Source organism: Phocoena phocoena, chromosome 12 (genome assembly GCF_963924675.1).
Source record: "Phocoena phocoena chromosome 12, mPhoPho1.1, whole genome shotgun sequence".
Taxonomy (NCBI): Eukaryota; Metazoa; Chordata; class Mammalia; order Artiodactyla; family Phocoenidae; genus Phocoena; species Phocoena phocoena.
In genome coordinates, this window is record NC_089230.1 from 14,462,897 (window position 1) to 14,481,877 (window position 18,981).

Here is an 18,981-nt window from a genome sequence, read left to right on the forward strand (position 1 = left end):
GACTCTCACCTCAGACTGAGCAGATTCAAATTTGACCAGAGTTGCTGCAAGTTCACTTCGGGCAGCCTCGGCCACATTCCGATAGTGGTTTAACTGCTCCCGAGTAACTGTGACTTCCAAGAGATGATTATAAGTTTCCTGATAGGGTTCCCCAAAAGACAAAATATACAAAGGAGAGTTAAACAATCTTTTCCATGCAGCTGTGCAAAGCAAGATTAAGTACAGAAGCATTCTTTGTAGTCCAAATATGTTGGAAAGGCTGCCCAGAGATGTGTTTGGTTCAGATTATTTCATTCTCCTTCTCAAAATTCTAAGGGAAGCAGGAGGCAGCCCAGGAAGGAATGATAGGCTCCCCCAGGATGGTAGTGGAGTTTGACTTTTAAGAGTCAGTATGTCCCCTTGGGGGACTTCCCTGGTGGTCCAGTGGGTAAGACTCCACACTCCCAATGTAGGGGGCTGGGGTTCGATCCCTGGTCAGGGAACTAGATCCTGCATGCTGCAACAAAGATCCCACATGCCACAACAGAGACCTGGCACAGCCAAAAATAAATACATAAATAAAATAAAATATTAAAAAAAAAAAAGATTTGGGCTTTGACACTTTACAGAGTTTCCTTCCGCCCAACTCCAATGTTATTTGACCTCTGACCAGAACAGATAGCATCAACAAAGAACCACCAGAAGAGATGGCTAACAGGAGGCAGTTTTTATTGTTCTTCTATTTCCAGACTACAAAGATTATCAACTCATCTCTGGTCTGTTGAATAAGTGTTTCAGGTGTTTATCAAAGAGACCCTGTCATTCAAGTATAGAAGTCTGTCTCCTTCATAATTATCCACTATGCCATTTATTCTCAGTCTCATAGCCTATCTTGGTTTTTTGTTTTTGTTTATTTATTTATTTATTTTTGGCTGCGTTGGGTCTTCGTTGCTGCACGCCGGCTTTCTCTAGTTGCGGTGAGCGGCGGCTACTCTTGGTTGTAGTGAGTGGGCTTCTCATTGCGGTGGCTTCTCCTATTGCAGAGCACAGGCTTCAGTAGTTGTGGCTCAAGGGCTCTAGAGCGCAGGCTCAGTTGTTGTGGCGCACGGGCTTAGTTGCTCCACGGCATGTGGGATGTTCCCGGACCAGGGCTCGAACCCGTGTCCCCTGCATTGGCAGGCAGACTCTTAACCACTGCGCCGCCAGGAAAGCCCTATCTTGGGGTTCTGAAGGTTACTCAGATGAATGCCTGAGGCCAGAGATAGTGGTCATGCCTGGAGTCCTTCTCCATCCAGAAGGGAACAACTCCCAGCTCCACTGACGGCTGCCAATGCAGAAATATGGATCCCAGCATGGCCTCATTACTCTAATTTTTCAAGACAAGTCCTATATTTGGGCTTTTTGAAGTAAAAATTCCCAGTTTTTCCCTCTGGGTAATTAATTTAAATTTAAAAAAAAACACCATATGATCCCAATAAACACATCTGCAGAGCAGATTTGATGGGTTTGGGCTGTGGGTCAGTATGTAACCTCTGGTTCTGTTTCTGTCCTATTCATGCCATAACACCCACTTTCTGAAAGAATTATTCCAGAGTTTGGACAGACACCCACCTCTATGAAGTTTCCAGGGCCTGGGGTCTTTGTGAAAGACATACAAGAAAGCCATTCATTTTTGAAGGAATATGAAAGAGGTCACATAAAGGAGGGTTTCCCTGGAATATCTAGTGTCCTCGGGGGACACACCAGTAAAACCTGTTTATGATTCTGCCCAGCTACTGAACTGCCAAAGACTACTGTTTGGAAATACTCATGAATGCAAAGTCATCTTAAAGCCCTGAACTTCACAACAAGCGTTGTCATGACTAGTGTGTTTCAATCCACAAAATGCTGAACAAAACCTTCAGCGCACTTAGTAACAGCCAGTGTTTGTCAATTACAACATATGCAAGAAGATGGTAGGCATGTACTCCTGGGGAGAAAGCATAAAACAATTAACTGCATCTGTTAAGAGAACCACATCCTGTTCAGCCTCACCCAGCATTCAGAAGGAACTTTTCCACCCTAAACACTCCAGCAATATTTTCCAGAATAAGCCATGTGAGGACCTAGGTCACCTACAAGAGGTCTGAGCTACAGCACGTATGGACCATTTTCTAAATTTCCTTAGGGAAATAAGTTTCTTAATGGCCATGGTTATTTCTTTCATTGACTAACATGATTTTTTAGGACATGACAGAGTCATACTATAATTTTATATCTCTTTCTTATGAAAAAATAGTGTCCGTTGGATATAATATTAAGAGCCCCTGAGACAGTTCAGAAGTGGGCCTTTATTTGAGGAGGTTACAGTGTAATGCAGGACACCACCAAAAGCATTAGCATCTTCACGTGCTCATGGGCGAAAGAAACCACATATTAAGATATTATTACCTTTGACACTGGAGCAGGGCCTACATGAGGAGGACTCTTTTTTTTTTTTTTTTTTTTTTTAATTAATTTATTTATTTATGGCTGTGTTGGGTCTTCGTTTCTGTGCATGGGCTTTCTCTAGTTGTGGCAAGCTGGGGCCACTCTTCATCGCGGTGCGCGGGCCTCTCACTATCGCGGCCTCTCGTTGCGGAGCACAGGCTCCAGACGCGCAGGCTCAGTAATTGTGGCTCACGGGCCCAGTTGCTCCGTGGCATGTGGGATCTTCCCAGACCAGGGCTCGAACCTGTGTCCCCTGCATTGGCAGGCAGATTCTCAACCACTGCGCCACCAGGGAAGCCCATGAGGAGGACTCTTGATTACTGAGTTTAGAAGACAGGTGCTAGGATCTAAATCACCTTTCAAAGTCCAGCAGACTCGAGATTATTCATCAGCAGGTGTTTACAAAAAGCCTATTCTGGGTCAGGCACTGAGCTTACAGTCTAATAAGAAAAAGAGCATTTATCAAAGAACCACGCTGGTGATTGTATAACTACAAACTGAAATAAATTCAAGCAAAGAAAGAAACAGACAACAAAGGAAAGTGACTTAAAATTAGGGAGGTGGAGGGAAAGATTTCCCTAAAGAAGTGATGATTAAATAGAAATTAAATAGGCAAGAGGTACTGAAACAGGAGCAACCCACATCTTTCAAATAGCCAAAAGTCCGAGCAAAGGTCCTGTGGCAGGAGTATGCCCTGTGTCATTAAGGATCAGAGAGAAGGCAGTGAGGCCTTCTGAGGGGTCAGAGCAGGTGAAGAATACTGGCAGCAGGGCTCGAAAGACAGCCCTGAGCCCATTGATATATTTTATTATCTGACAGGGCTTCTTTTTAAAAATACTCCTCCTTGGCTATTCTTACGTGTTCATTTTACCATGTGAAATTTAGAATCAGCTCATCAAATTCCAAAAATTCCTGTTGGTATTTTTATTGGGAGCATGTTAACTTTATAAATAAACTTAAAGAGAATTAACATCTCTTAAATGTTGAGCTTTCCAAATAAAATCATCTTTTTTCCATTTGTTCAGGAATTCTCATATGTCACATATGTAGCTGTGATGGTTAATTTTATGTGACAACTTGACTGGGCCACAGAGTGTCCAGATATTTGGTTTAAACATTATTCTGGTTGTGTCTGTGAGGATTTTCTGGATGAGATTAACATCTGAATCAGTAGACTGAATAAAGCAGATTGCCCTCCCCAATGTGGGTGGGCCTCATCCAATCCACTGAAGGCCTGTATAGAACACAAAGCCTGAGTAAGGGAGAATCTGTTCTTTCTGCATGTTTTTGAGCTGGGACATCAATCTTCCCCTGCCTTTGGATTCAGACTCAGACTGGAATTTACACCTTCAGCTCTCCTGGGCCTCCAGCTGGCCTACTGCAGATCTTGGGAATTCTCAGCCTCCATTATTATTCAAGCCAATTCCTTGTCATATATATATATATGTATATATATATATGTATATATACACACACACACACACACACACACATATACATACATATACATCCTACTGGTTCTGCTTCTCCAAAGAACCCTGACTGAGCCCCAGGGACACCTCTGTGTTGAGCTGGGCTCTGGAGTATACCACACTGACATAAATCATACCAATGTTTTCTTTTTTTTTTTTTTTTCTGTTGCTATACCAATGTTTTCTTAAGCAAAAATAAACAAATGGGACCTAAACTTATAAGCTTTTACACAGGAAAGGAAACCATAAACAAAATGAAAGACAACCTATGGACTGGGAGAAAATATTTGCAATGTGACCGACAAGGGCTTAATTTCCAAAATATACAAACAGCTCCTACAACTCAATGACAAAAAATTAAACAACCCAATTAAAAAATGGGCAGAAGACCTAAACAGACATTTCTCCAAAGAAGACATACAGATGGCCAATAGGCACATGGAAAGATGCTCCACATTGCTAATTATTAGAGAAATGCAAATCAAAACTACAATGAGGTACCACTTCACATCGGTCAGAATGGTCATCATCAAAAAGCCTACAAATAACAAAAGGTTGGAGAGGGTGTGGAGAAAAGGGAACCCTCCTACCTGTTGATGGGAATGTAAATTGGTACAGTCACTATGGAAAATACTCAGTAGTATCAAGGTTCCTTCAAAAAAAAAAAAAAACTAAAAACAGAGTTGCCATATGGAGTATACCACAGAAATCCACTCCTTCAAGACACTCTAAGGTAGCTTGAAATGAGAAGAAATGTACAGCAGTAGCATGAGAGGATTACAAGGATAAGAAAAACAATATGAAAACTGAAAGAAGACATGAATTCATTTAGTTATGCCTACGCTTTTCCTCTTAGCCCTTCCTTGGCCGTCCCATAGATCCTCATGTAGTCTTCTTCATATTTGGCTTGGATTTCTTCTTTGACCTGAGTTGTTTTAAGGGCTTAGTTGTTTTCGTGGCGCTCTGTCCTCAGAATTTGTTACGATGTCTGTTTTATTGCATTGTGCTCAGACAACCCAACTGTATTCCAGGCTGACATTCACGGGTGTACACCAGTGGGGTGGACCAATGTCCATTCAGACTGGAAGGTTGTCCTTCTTATACCAGCCATTACACATTTTCACCATCATCCTTTTCTATATTATTTCTACTTCAGGGAATTTACCAAGGTTTTTGTAAATACTCAATTTTATGAACATCCAATGGGTATTTAAAAGGAAGGTATATTCTCTATCTTCTGAGCTTGAAATTCAATATGTATCAGTTAGTTCTACTTTATTCATCATTTTAATTACGCATTTCTAGTCTCGTCTAATTTCTACGCTAATTTCTACTCTATCCTGGCTCCAGAGAGGTGAGCTAGAGCCTCCTATTACTACTATAATTCTCTATCACCTTGTAGCACTTGTATTCTTGCTGAATGAACACTGGTACTGCTTGACTTGGTGCAAAGATTCAGAAATTTCATATATTCGTTGTGAATTATACCACGTAGCACGGTAATGTGCCATTATTTGTCTGACCCTTTTTGCTCATAATTCAACTTTTTCCAATATTGAGATCATGACTCCTGATTTCTTTTTGTTTGCATCTGACTACATATACCTTTGTTCCAGCTTTTTATTGTCAACCTTTCGGTATCACTTTGTCTTGGGTGTCTTATATGTAAATAAAGTTGGTTAAGCCCTTTGGATACCCTTCCAATTACACTATATCTATTAAAAATTTAAATGTAAATACTATGACCCAGCAGCTCTACCTCTCAATTATCTCCCCTTGAAAAACAGTCACATATGTGCATAAGGATATAACAGCAAAAAAGAGGGGGTGTGTGAAACAATATAAATTCCCATCAACAAGGCAATTACTAAAAAAGGCACTCCCAAACTATGAATACTAGGCAACAAGCAGTAGGAGATCGTGCTGTATGTTTGGGCATAAGAATATCTCCAAGATATAACACTGAACAAAAGTAAGAAAGTACAGATCCACAGTTTGATACCTTTTTTCATAAAACACATAGGGAGGGAAAGCACTATGTCTTTTCTATAAATGTATTTAGAGAAGAAAAAGAGAAAAAGGTCTGAAGGGACACACATCACCTTAATAACAGTCCTCACCTCTGGAGCCGACAATAGTATTGGAGCTGGGAGGGGAAAGGCTTTGTTTTTTTCAAGAAGGATATATTTATGCATTATTTGTATAATTAAATATAATTTAAAGAAAAGAAAATACTGGGAAGAAATGTTACTGCGGTTATCTTTCAGTTATAGGACCACCTTTTATTTTCTTCTTTATTATATGTTTTTATATTTTCCAAATCCTTTATAGTGACTGTACATTAATTTTAAAATCAGAGTAAACATCCCCCCTTAAATAAAAACAAAAGGAATAAGGATAAGAATAGACAAAAATCACAAAACCTGCCATGTGTTGCTTTTATGGAAAACACAAGGACAAAGAAACAATCCCAGTAGCATAGGAATTTGAATGCATGTGAGAGCAGACATCTCAGGGGTTTGCTCTTTTAATTAAGCCCCCTAAAGTTAGTAAGATTTTTGGAAAATTCTTCAACTTTTTCTATAAATATTAAGCAATCTTCACTTTAAAGAAACGAATTTTACCCTATTCAAAATGGCAAGATTAAAAACTCATCCATTTGTCCTCACATGAGGACACTCCAAGTTATTAGGTCTCTCTCAGCCAACCCATGAAGCAATTTTACATTAATTTTAAAAAGCCAACTACCTATGATTTGATTCAGCTACTGATATTATGATAATGATTGAAATTGCCTCACAGGGTGGCTCATAGGCTTTTCAGAATAAAGGATAGTTTCAAAGCGCAAAGGCAGAAAGAAGAGATCAGCTTATTCATAATTTAGTACACAATGTGTCCAATTATCTGACCTGGGGACAATGTCTTGGGCCAGTCTTGCTTCTATGGTTTAGTTGTCTTATTTTCCCATGGACAAAAAAGAAAAAGAAAAGAAAAGGAGAGGAAAATCACTGCCTACCTCTGACACACAAAAGCACCTAAATCCATTCCTATCTTTCTATCCCATAACCAGCCTCCCCTTTTGTTCCAGCATTATTCCATACCGCAGCGCGTGACTGTGTCCCCAGGGCACTTCCACTGTGGAATGCTTCCTTTAGCCTCTCTCTCTCTATCTCCTTCCCTCTCTCTCCCCATCCCTCTTTAAGCCTTCACTGCTGCCCCAGTGAGCAATCCCTTCTAAGACTCTCTCCCCTACTCTCCAACTTCTTCCCCCCAAGTAGTTTCTTCCCTAATTTACAGAGCATAAATTAAGTCTTACAAATTGTATTTCTCCAACCAATGCCAATTTTGACTACTCATCAATTCTTCTCCAGGATTTTCCTGGCCCTCCTGCTTTTCCTTCTTATATCTGCATTTGGTTTCCGGGGTTTACTGCTGCCTGCAGGGGACAGTGTGATGGGTGTGGAATTCAGGAAATAAATCTGAGTGTCTACATTTTAGCAGTTGTGGGACAAATTTTGGAGGAAGACATTTCTGCATTAAATCAAGTTTTTTGAAGAAGCCGATCTATTATGTTTCCATTGTTCTCTAATTCCTTTTCTCTTGGGTGTCACTTAAAAACCCTTCTAACTCTGTATCTTTAAAGCAGAGAATGCAGTATTCCAAAATGTTCTTAATACTGTGGCTCTACTAAAAGAAACTGAGTCATCTTTTCAGATGGGGAAGGGTTGCAGTTAGAAAAACTTAGATGCCAAACTTTTGAGGGTTTGCTTCAAGTACTAATCCTGATATAACAATATATATTAAATATGTATCTTATATATTAAATATATATCAATATATATTAAATATATATCTTAATACTTATATATTAGATATGTATCTCATATATATACATATATACATGATCATAACTAATATTCACTGAACCAGGAACTACTTCTTTTTGGGGGGGGGTTGGGGGGGAACTATTTCCATTCAATCTTCACAACAGCCCTATGACTATTCTTTTTTTAATTAATTAATTTATTTATTTACTTTTGGCTGTGTTGGGTCTTCGTTGCTGCACGCAGGCTTCCTCTAGTTGCTTTGAGCAGGGGCTACTCTTCATTGCGGTGCACGGGCTTCTTATTGCAGTGGCTTCTCTTGTTGCGGAGCACAGGCTCTAGGCGCGCAGGCTTCAGTAGTTGCAGCACACGGGCTTCAGTAGTTGTGGCACGTGGACTCAGTAGTTGTGGCAGGAGGGCTTCAGTAGTTGTGGCTCACAGGCTTTAGAGCGCAGGCTCAGTAGCTGTGGTGCATGGGCTTAGTTGCTCCACGGCATGTGGGATCTTCCCGGACCAGGGCTCGAACCTGTGTCCCCTTCATTAGCAGGTGGATTCTTAACCACTGAGCCACCAGGGAAGTCCCCTCTGACTATTTTTATCCCCCAGGGACTGTTCTTATCCTCTCATCAAAAAATGAAGCTATTAAGGACTAAAAAGGAAATTCTTTTGCCAAATAGCAAACAACTGGTAGTAGATCTGGAAGCAGTAATTGCTTTTCTGTGCTATATAATTTTAAAATTAAGTTTAAAGTAGGATTAATGAATGGGCGTATAAACTGTCCCTGCCACTGCAGGAGACACTTCGGCGTATACCCCGTGACCCACAATTCTACTTGTCATTCTACATGAATGTTTGTGGTTCGCAGTGTCCATCAGTACAGGAATTGGTCAACAATAGTACATCCATAAGATGGGAAACTAGAAAGCAGTTAAAAGAGCAGAACTAAACCTATTTAGAGCAGCACAGATAGATCTCAAAAACATATTGTTTTCCAAATAAAGTAAATCAGAGAACGAAACTAATAGTATGATACCGTTTATGTTTTTAAAATACATGTTAGACAAAATAACATATTTTCTAGGTTTAAGTATGAATGCAAAGAGTATTTTTTTAATGGTCTGGAGGATACTCACCAAACATATTTAATAATTCCCTCTGGAGAAGGGGATCAGGATTAGAGGTGATTGACAAAAGGAACTATAGTTTATATGTAATGCCCTCATTTTTAAAGGAAAAGTGGATATAATTGTAATATTAAAATCAATTTCTTCATTAAGTGAAAAGACAACTGAAAGCATGTTTAAAGAGGCCAATTTTCTATGTTCTCAGCTTTCACACCCTAATCTTCAGACTTAAGAAACTGAATACCATGGGAATTCTTTACTGGCTGCGGAGGCAGCAGGAAACCCTGAACTTGAACCTCAGCATGCACAAGGCGGCAGCGGTAGGAAGAAGAATCATTGAGTTTCCAGCAATACTTGGAATGTATTTTTTAGGGCAGCAAGAAGGTTTTGACTACATTTCGGACAGGAAGTTCACCACAAAAATGAATGGAATAATACAATATTATAGCCAAAACAGTATCTTCAAGGATTAAAACAAGAATTCAATGATTCTTAATGTTTTTATTAACTCTAAAAAGATCTCCAATTAACAAAGGACAAGCCAGAGAGAGAAAACAACCTAAATAACACGTGTTGCACTAAATACTCTTCCAGGGTAACTCTTAGCTCTGCCCGAAGAAAACTCAACAGAAATGATGCTGCTTCATCATTTTGATAATATTTCTTCTGTTAAAAGGAGGCCATGGCTTCCAGCATACACACTCCTGCCAGCGACAGTCTCCTGAGAGACGAATTTTGTAAACAATGAGAAGACTGTGGAACGTTAGCATGTGTAATCTCTCCAGGTTTCACATTAGAAAGAAACCAAATAATTTTTAACCTCCTCATGAGAATTGTTGCAAGGTGACAAAGCAAGATGACAACGCAAGATCCACAAGTAAGTTTTCAGAATTAATTTTTCTCTTTTGCGTCCAGAATAAAACAGGTTAAAGGCAGATTTCAAATCCCAAACCGCAGGGCTTAGCAAGTCTCATTACTAGTCATGGAGAGGACACGGATGTCCTCAGCACACTCTAGAGGACAGAGGACAGACCAGAGTGGGCAGACTCCTGTTTAGGAAGCCCTTCCTTTCTAAAAATAGAACCCCTCATCTCACCCTCTCTCCTCCCCAGGACCTGCATCACATGATCCCTAATAAAGAGCTCAGCAGGAGGCAGCTGGGGAAGATCAAAGGAGGGGTCAGAGGCCACAAAAAAATCAACTAATGGACAGTGTATTCACCTGAATAGTAAACCTCTCGGGACTTCCCTGGTGGTCCAGTGGTTAAGAATTCGCCTTCCAATGCAGGAGACGCAGGTTTGATCCCTGGTCGGGGAACTGAGATCCCACATGCCAAGGGGCAACTAAGCCCGCGCGCCACAGCTACTGAGCCTGTGCACCCTGGAGCCCCTGCGTCACAACTAGAGAGAAGCCTGCGCGCTGCAATGAAAGATCCCGTGTGCCGCAACTAAGACCCGATGCAGCCAAAAAAAAAAAAAGAAGTAATCCTCTCACTCTTCTCATATTTGCAATTTCAAAGTCTTCGCACTCCATTTTTCCCTCTGCTTAATTTTCTAAAAGACTTGACCCATCAGAATTCCCACCTGACCACACCACTATCTTTCAGTTATTCTCTCATACAGCCTATGCTTCTCCTTCACAGCACTTACACAATGGCAAGGAATACGTTATATGTGTAATTAAGTATCTAATGTCTCCCTCCCTCAAAAGACTGTGATGTTCACGATGTCATACCTAGCACCTAACCAGTACCTCACAATTTAAGTGTTCAATAATTATTCGTGGAATAAGTGAATGGATGGATGGATGGATGGATGGATGCTCTTTTTATTAATATCTTAGTCCTCCCATTTGATTCACTCCACAATCTCATCCTGTTCTCATCTGCCATACCAAGTTCCAACAGTCTCTGGAGCTGGCTGATTTCTACTGCACACCGAGCCCCAGCGATGATGGGCTAGTTTAGGAAACACACAGATTCTCCCACTATGACCCCTCGCAGCCTGTCCGTCTCCAGTAGCATTAGTATCCAGACACCACGGATGTATCACATAACCATAAGCCCTGACAAGAGAAAAGCTGTCTTGCCTTTGACTCTGTGGGTGTTCTGGAACATACTTCCCAGTCACTGAATAGCTTCTTCTATATCATGGCAGGATCATAAACTAAAGGCGAGTCCCCACGCCACTAGTGTTTCCTGTAATCTTCACAGTTTACCAAAGGTCAAGACCTTAGAGAATGACTTTAACTTCCATGCAAAGTTTCAAGTTTATTTCTCATCCAATGTCAAAACAAGAAAAACAAAAAAGGAATGAAGCAAATGGCAGGAAAGAAAGATTGAAAGAGGGAACGAATAAGAGGAAGCGAGTGTCCTGTGTGTGCTGTTGGTGCCGTGCACTCGTTAGGGGTGAACCGGTGTGACTTGGCCCTTCCAAGCAGATCAACGTGACTCACACGATCTACCCGAACCACGAGGTAAAGCAAACAAGTTGCTCAGTAACAGGACACCTGTTCACTGCAGGAAATCACAACAAATCTCAAAACCCGTGGAACAATCCAATGACGTAATGCCAAGCCTTTGTTCAGTAAAAGCACTTCTATAGCAGGGCCAAAACAGTGGAGTCCAAATAGGCATCTCTCTCGGGTTTTGGTTTTTCAGGGATAATTTTGAAGTAGAGCAGAGAATGAATGAATGCAGCTTCTTCGGTCAATCCTCTGAATGTCATTGGACAACATCAGCTTAGTTAATATCAGAAACACATTCCTGAGACCTCTTGCATTAAGTCTCATCACCTGGATCCAGCCTCCTGCTGAGACCAGTAAAATACGTCCTGCTAGGTGAGAACAGAGGCTTCATATATCTAACTCCAACTTACCAAGCTCTCAAATGTCACATGTGCTAAGCTGATGTAATAACTTTAAGGCATTTCAACATTAGGATTGAAAATGGCTCTGTCAAAACTGCATCCAAAAATAAACGTAGACGGATGCCACAGCTGTCTCGCTCTCCTCCCTTCCACGCATCTCCTTTTGCACTGACCTAACCTTCCCACTGCTGCAGAGCAGACGGGATGAAACGCACACCTGATCAGGTCCCTCCCTACCTACCAAAACTGCCCATCTTAGACAAGGTAAGGGATAATCTCCTTAAGTTGTACAAATCTCCTCTCAATCACCAAAGGCCTGTTATCAGTGTTTCTGTCCCAATGTCAATATCTAGCTTAACCTTCAGTCACAAATGAGACTTGTCTAAACATGCCATGTATCTTTCATAACTGTTCCATGCTTGAGGTCCTTCTGCCTCCTTCCCAGTCTCTTCCTCCACTTGAGAAACGCCTGGACTCAATTCAAGAGTTAGAATTGGCTTCTCTGTGAAACTTTTCTAGCGTACCCAGGCAGAATTCTTTTTTTTTTTTAATTTTTATTGGAGGACAGTTGATTTACAATGTTGTGTTAGTTTCTGTTGCACAGCAAAGTGAATCAGTTATACATAAACATATATCCACTCTTTTTTAGATTCTCTTCCCATATAGGTCATTACAGAATATTGAATAGAGTTTCCTGTGCTACACAGTAGGTTCTTATTAGTTATCTATCAATATTTTATATATATTAGTTTGTATGTGTCAATCCCGGTCTCCCAATATATCCCTTCCCATCCCCTTACCCGCTTAGTAACCATAAGTTTGTTTTCTACTTCTGTGCCTCTATTTCTGTTTTGTAGATAGGTTCATTTGTACCATTTTTTTAGATTCCTTACCCAATTTACCACTCATCCTCAGCTTGTTTTATTTATTTTGGTTAATAATTCTCTGATTGTCTAATCAATGAAAAAAGATAAATGTCACCCACATTCTTACCAGAGACAATACTGATATATTTTCATGCATTTCTTTATAGTACTTTTCTTATACATATATATTGTGTGCTTTTTAAAAAACATAATTGGGGTTACACTATAACAATAATTTGGTATCCTATCTTCTTCGCTAAGTATTAATATTTTCCCAAGTATTCTTTTAAAATGTTAAGAGATGCACAACATTCCATCATAAAGCTGTAATTTAATCTCACTATTCTATTGATAGACATTTAGCTCTTTTTCCTATCTGTCACTATTACACATCTGTTAGAATTTCTGATTGTTTCCTTAAGATAAATTCCTGGAAGGGAAACAACTGGGTCAAAGTGAATAAAAATTTTAAGGATTTTCGTGCATATATCAACACGTAAGCAGCGCTAATTTACATTCCTACCGATAATTTATTATAATAGTTTCATGACACTAAGGGTCACCGCTTACTCAGTCCCTTCCCGATATTTCTCTATCACTTTAAAGATGGCTGCGTTTTAATATTTATCAAATGAATAATAACACAGTAACATAAGTTATCATTTTCTGAGGATTTGAGCTACATAAGCACAACGTAAGGACTGTACTAACATGATTACATTCAATCCTTACAATTCTTACAGAAGACAATTCTCCCCCTCTCCCAGGCTTGCCCAACAGATAGTGAGTGACAGAACCTGACAACAAACCCACAGCCCACCTGACCTAAATCCATGCTTTGACCAGCGGGTCTACAAATGTTTTTGCTTATGCAACCTATCAGTATCAATCTGTAGAATAAATTTGAACATTTATTTATGTAAAAATATACTACTGTCATATCAGGCATATTACCAAATATACACAAAGATACAAATTAAGATGAGATTAAAATAATAATGCAAATATTTTCTTCCTGAACCTCTCATAAATCATTTTGCACACCTCCTGTAGACACAAGCCCACTTCTGAGGAGCACAGCCCTTATCTTCTACACTAGTTTTTATGTCTACCACTAGGACATAAGCTCCACGAGGGCAGGCCCTGTGTCTGTTTTTTAGCACTGTATCTCCAGTGTCTACGCTGCCTGGCACACTAATGAAAGACATGTTGAATATTAATAAATGAATAAATGATTCAGCTGCAAGGTTGTGGGTTTGAGGGAAGCATCTAGAAATCAGTTTTATTTGTATCCCTAGCACCAAGCACATTTCCTAGCACATGATGGACACCTCTATAAATGTCTGCTGAGTGGATACACATTTGCTGTTTGATGAGTAAATGAGTGAATGGAGGGATGATGGATGGATGGATGGACAGATGGACAAACAGAATGGAAAGGCTTCTTCCCCTCTGTTCACATCTCTAGGATTAGCATATCAAAGATAAAAATACCTGGCTGAACTTATTTATTTAATTTCACTAACACTTTACTACTGCTAAACAGTGGTCCTGTTGGAACAAGTATAGATGGAGTTTCACTCACCTCTTGTAAAAACAGAAAGTAACAAGCCTCATATTTTTAAAATTAGCCCTGGCGAGAGATCAACCTAGAACAGAGATATGAGCTTCAGAAGAAGATGGGAGGGAGAGGAGATAGTTGACCAAGATGCACTGGGGAGGAAAGGCCATGAATTATTTATTCATCCACATCTTGCTAGATAAGAATAAAAGTTTAAAAGACTGAAAAAATACTTACCTTGAAGGAACCAAAATTATAACTCAATCCTTGTTAGGGTGAAGGTCTCATCCTATCTAACTTGTAATTTTTCTGTATCTTGTTATGAAAATATCTTGGCTAATAAAATTGCAGTTGTTTCTTTAACTCATCCTGTCTTTAGAAGCTTATTGTCACTCCCTGTGTAACAGCTATTCTTAATCTCAAGGTTTACATGCTACATGGACATGAGGGGAAATTACATTAATCCACACTCTCAGTATCTCTAGTTTGTAACCTTGCTGATACATCACTTACGTTCACTTGTTAATCAGAAAACATTAAGATGTTTTGTCTTGCCTTCTTCTTCAGTTGTGACTGTAATTTTAAAAATCATTTCTAAAATGAGCATAAATGTGGAAGCTCTTCAAACAGCTATTAGCCTCTCTTTGCTTATTTCCATTCTTGAGGTGGATATGATTACCTCACCAGAATGCAAACTCCATGAGGGCGTTATTATTTATAGACACCAGGTAGTAAATACTAATCATGCTAGCTCTGTATTAAGTATGATTCAAATACAATGCCATTTAATCCCAAGTGCAACCATGTGAAGCTGTTACAACTATCCACATTGCATAAAAAAGAAATTTAGGTTCAAAGATGATAAGGCATTTGATCTGAATCCCACAGCTGTGTTTTCTGGCTCCTCTCTTCCCCTCCCTCCCCTCCCCTTCCCTTTCCTCCTTCCCCCGGTCTCCTTCCCTCTCCTCTCCTTTCTACCCTCAACTCTAATCTCTTACTCTGGCTCACTCTACCTAGCCACTGTGACCTGTTTTCAGTCTTTAAATCAATGTTCCCTGAGCCTCGATCTAAATTAGTTTCCTGTTATTCACTCTCATGTCGCCTAATACTTATCCTTCGTGTTATCACCAAATTAACTATTATTTATTTGTATGATTATTTACTTAATATCTATGTCCCCCACTAGACTATGAGGTCCACAGAGGCAGGAAAATGCCTGTTCTGTTCACCACCGTGTCCCCTGTGACCGAGTATCAGTAAAGATCACAGAGTGAATGAAGGAGTGAGTGAAATGGCACAGCCAGAATTCAAACCAAAGCCTATCTGACTCCAAAGTCCATATTGTTAATCACTATGTTATCATCCTATATAGAGATATGCAATCATTTCTCCCTAAGTTGAATTCTTTTCCGACCTTCATTCAATATTGCTGTCTGCAAGGCAAGTAGGGCTGCTGTAGTAATGAGGTGCATTTCCATAACTAATTTTAAGTTCACAAAATTTAACTTTAATAAATTCATAAATCTCTTTCCAACCACTTTCTGGAAGATTCCTGGGGGAAGGGATACATTGGGAGACTGAGACTGACATATACACACTACTATATAGAAAATAGATAACTAATAAGAACCTACTGTATGGCACAGGGAACCCTACTCAATACTCTGTAATGATTATTTGGGAAAAGAATCTTAAAAAGAGTGGATATACGTATAAGTGATTCACTTTGCTGTACAGCAGAAACTAACACAACAGTGTAGATCACAACAGTGTAAATCAACTATACTCCAATAAAAATTAATTTTAAAAAACGATTCTTGCGACTTCCCTGGTGGTCCAGTGGGTGAGACTCCACACCCCCAATGCAGGGGGCCCAGGTTCGATCCCTGGTCAGGGAACTAGATCCCGCATGCATGCCGCAACTAAGAGTTCACATGCCACAACCGGAGGATCCCGCATGCTGCGACTAAGACCCAGCGCTGCCAAAATAAATAAATAATTGATTAACAAATCAATGAATAGATTCCTTCTGCTTTCTACAAGTTCCTGAATGTTGTATAGGTCGGGTCTAGTCAATTTAGAAACTTATATTTTCACTTAATATGAAGTCCTTTGAATTTATTTTTAATCTGTTACCAAGTTATCTGTTACCAAGATAACTTCTTAGTTAAGAAAGTCACAGGCAAGTTAATTAATTTCAGGTCCTATTTTAAGTGACTAGCAATTTCTCAGCGTTTATATTGGATATATCTCCATGGGAGGTATCAGGTGTAGCTATCCAGGTAACAATGAATGCAGATTTGGGAACACCGTCACACATGGAATAGCTTCTGTGAGTGGAAGGGTGGAAACAAAAATCTCTGTTGACAACTGGATGGCACATTTTATTCATTGGAATCCTGTATATATCTTTTTGCATATTAATGATTCTAGAACTCTTCCCAAGTGGGATTTTTTTCACTCTATCTATTATCAAACACTTGATAAATTATCTTAAAGTGAAAAATTTTCCAAGATACAATATTTTACTTCCTATGCTGAGTGGTGTGCTTGAAACTTTAATAAGTTGTCTATTCAAAGTGGCTCCTTGGGAATATTTCCCTTAGAATGAACGTGAAATGTAGCTTAACCCATCTTCCAAAAGAGCAACTGTCTAGCGCAATAAAATTGTCATAGGGAGACTTAAGTCTTGCTGGACTTCATTTCAATACTCATCATTTTATGTCAACCTTTAGGAGAAGGAAAAGCAATTTTAAGACAAAACTTTCTTCAGCATTACACACAATTCACAAGACGTGAAACAACCTAAAAGCCCATCACTGGGCGAATGGATAAGGAAGAAAATGTGACATGTTTATATCTACCTATATCTAAATAATGGAATATTACTCAACCATAAAAAAGAAGAAAATCCTGCCATTTGCAACAACGTGGATGGACCTTGAGGGCATTATGCTCAGTGAGATAAGTCAGACAAAGACAAATACTGTATGATCTCATATGTGGAATCCAAAACAAGGAAAAAAACTCATTTTTAAAAAAAAAAGAGGGGCTTCCCTGGTGGCGCAGTGGATGAGAGTCCGCCTGCCGATGCACGGGACATGGGTTCATGCCCCGGTCCGGGAAGATCCCACATGCCGCAGAGCAGCTGGGCCCATGAGCCATGGCCGCTGAGCCTGTGCGTCCGGAGCCTGTGCTCCGCAACGGGAGAGGCCACAGCAGTGAGAGGCCCGCGTACCGCAAAAAAAAAAAAAGAGGACTTCCCTGGTGGCGCAGTAGTTAACAATCCACCTGCCAAGACAGGGGACACGGGTTCGAGCCCTGGTCTGAGAAGATCCCACATGCCTTGGAGCAACTAAGCCCGTGTACCACAACTACTGAGTCTGCACTCTAGAGCCTGCGACCCACAATCACTGAGCCCACGTGCCATAACTACTGAAGCCCACGTGCCTAGAGCCTGTGCTCCGCAACAAGAGAAGCCACCACAATGAGAAGCCCGCGCACCGCAACGAAGAGTAGCCCCCGCTCACTGAAACTACAGAAAGTCCGTGTGCAGCAACGAAGACCCAACACAGCCCATAAATAAATAAATAAAAATTTTTAAAAAAGAGATCAGATTTACAGTTACCAGAGGTGGGGGGCTGTCAGGGGTGGGGGCATTGGAAGAAGATAGTCATAAGGTATAAATTTCCAGTTATAAGATAAATAAATGCTGCGGGTGTAATGTACAACATAATGACTATAGTTAACACTGTTGTACGATATATTTGAAAGTCCTAAATATATCTGAAAGTTCTCATCACAAGGAAAAAAAAATCTTCTTTTTTTGTGTCTATATGAGATGACAGGTATTAAATTAACTAAATTTATTGTGGTAATTACTTCACAATATATTTAAGTCAAGTCATTATGCTGTAAACCCTAAATTTACACAGTGCTGTATGTCAATCATATCAATAAAACTGGGAAAAAATATGTTCTATTATCTATGTCTTCGTATCATCTCTACACACAGTTTCATCTCCCTACAGGGCTACATTATAAATTTTGTGGGTCCTATGCACTTTTACCTTCATGGTCTCTTTCCTCCATAAAGATAGTAAAAATTATATTTTATAACTAATTGGTATAAAGAACATATCAAAATATTACATATTAAAATATTTTTTCAACTTCAAAGTTATTTTTTTCTCTCTCTCTCCTGATTTTAAAAGAAATTAAAACATTCTCATGGGTTCCTTAAAATATGGTGGTCTCTAGTGACACTGATGGATAGATTGGTCCTGTCTCTCTAAGAAAATCAGGCAGTAGATATGACAAACTCTCCCCAGTTTTCTGCTGTTGATTATTAGCTTTTGTGTTTGTGTGTTGAGCACCTGTGGGCCTTGCTGCACTGTCCTATTTTTTTTTGTTTTTTTGCAGTACGCGGGCCTCTCACTGTTGTGGCCTCTCCCGTTGCGGAGCACAGGCTCCGGACGCGCAGGCTCAGCGGCCATGGCTCACGGGCCCAGCCGCTCCGCGGCATGTGGGATCTTCCCGCACCGGGGCACGAACCCGTGTTCCCTGCATCGGCAGGCGGACTCTCAACCACTGTGCCACCAGGGAAGCCCGCTGCATTGTCCTTTGTGGTAGACTACAAACCCATTGGTTCTCACAACCTCCTCAAGCATGGAAGGACTCAGCAAAGTACCCTGTGTATTAATTAAGGTTCTCCAGAGAAACAGAGCCAACAGAATGTAGGTGGATAGATAGATAGATAGATAGATAGATAGATTTATTTTCAGGAATTGGCTCACATGATTGCAGGGACTGACAAGTC

At 40.1% G+C, this 18,981-nt stretch overlaps 1 protein-coding gene across 1 annotated transcript in view; it reads right to left on the reverse strand.

The window, feature by feature from the left end:
• CCDC170 (coiled-coil domain containing 170) overlaps positions 1-18,238 on the reverse strand; it is a 70,616-nt gene extending 52,378 nt beyond the window's left edge. The window contains 2 exon segments of the mRNA XM_065888615.1: positions 10-138; positions 18,233-18,238. Coding sequence (XP_065744687.1) covers positions 10-138; positions 18,233-18,238 — 135 coding nt within the window.
• Between the last annotated feature and the right edge of the window lie 743 nt (positions 18,239-18,981).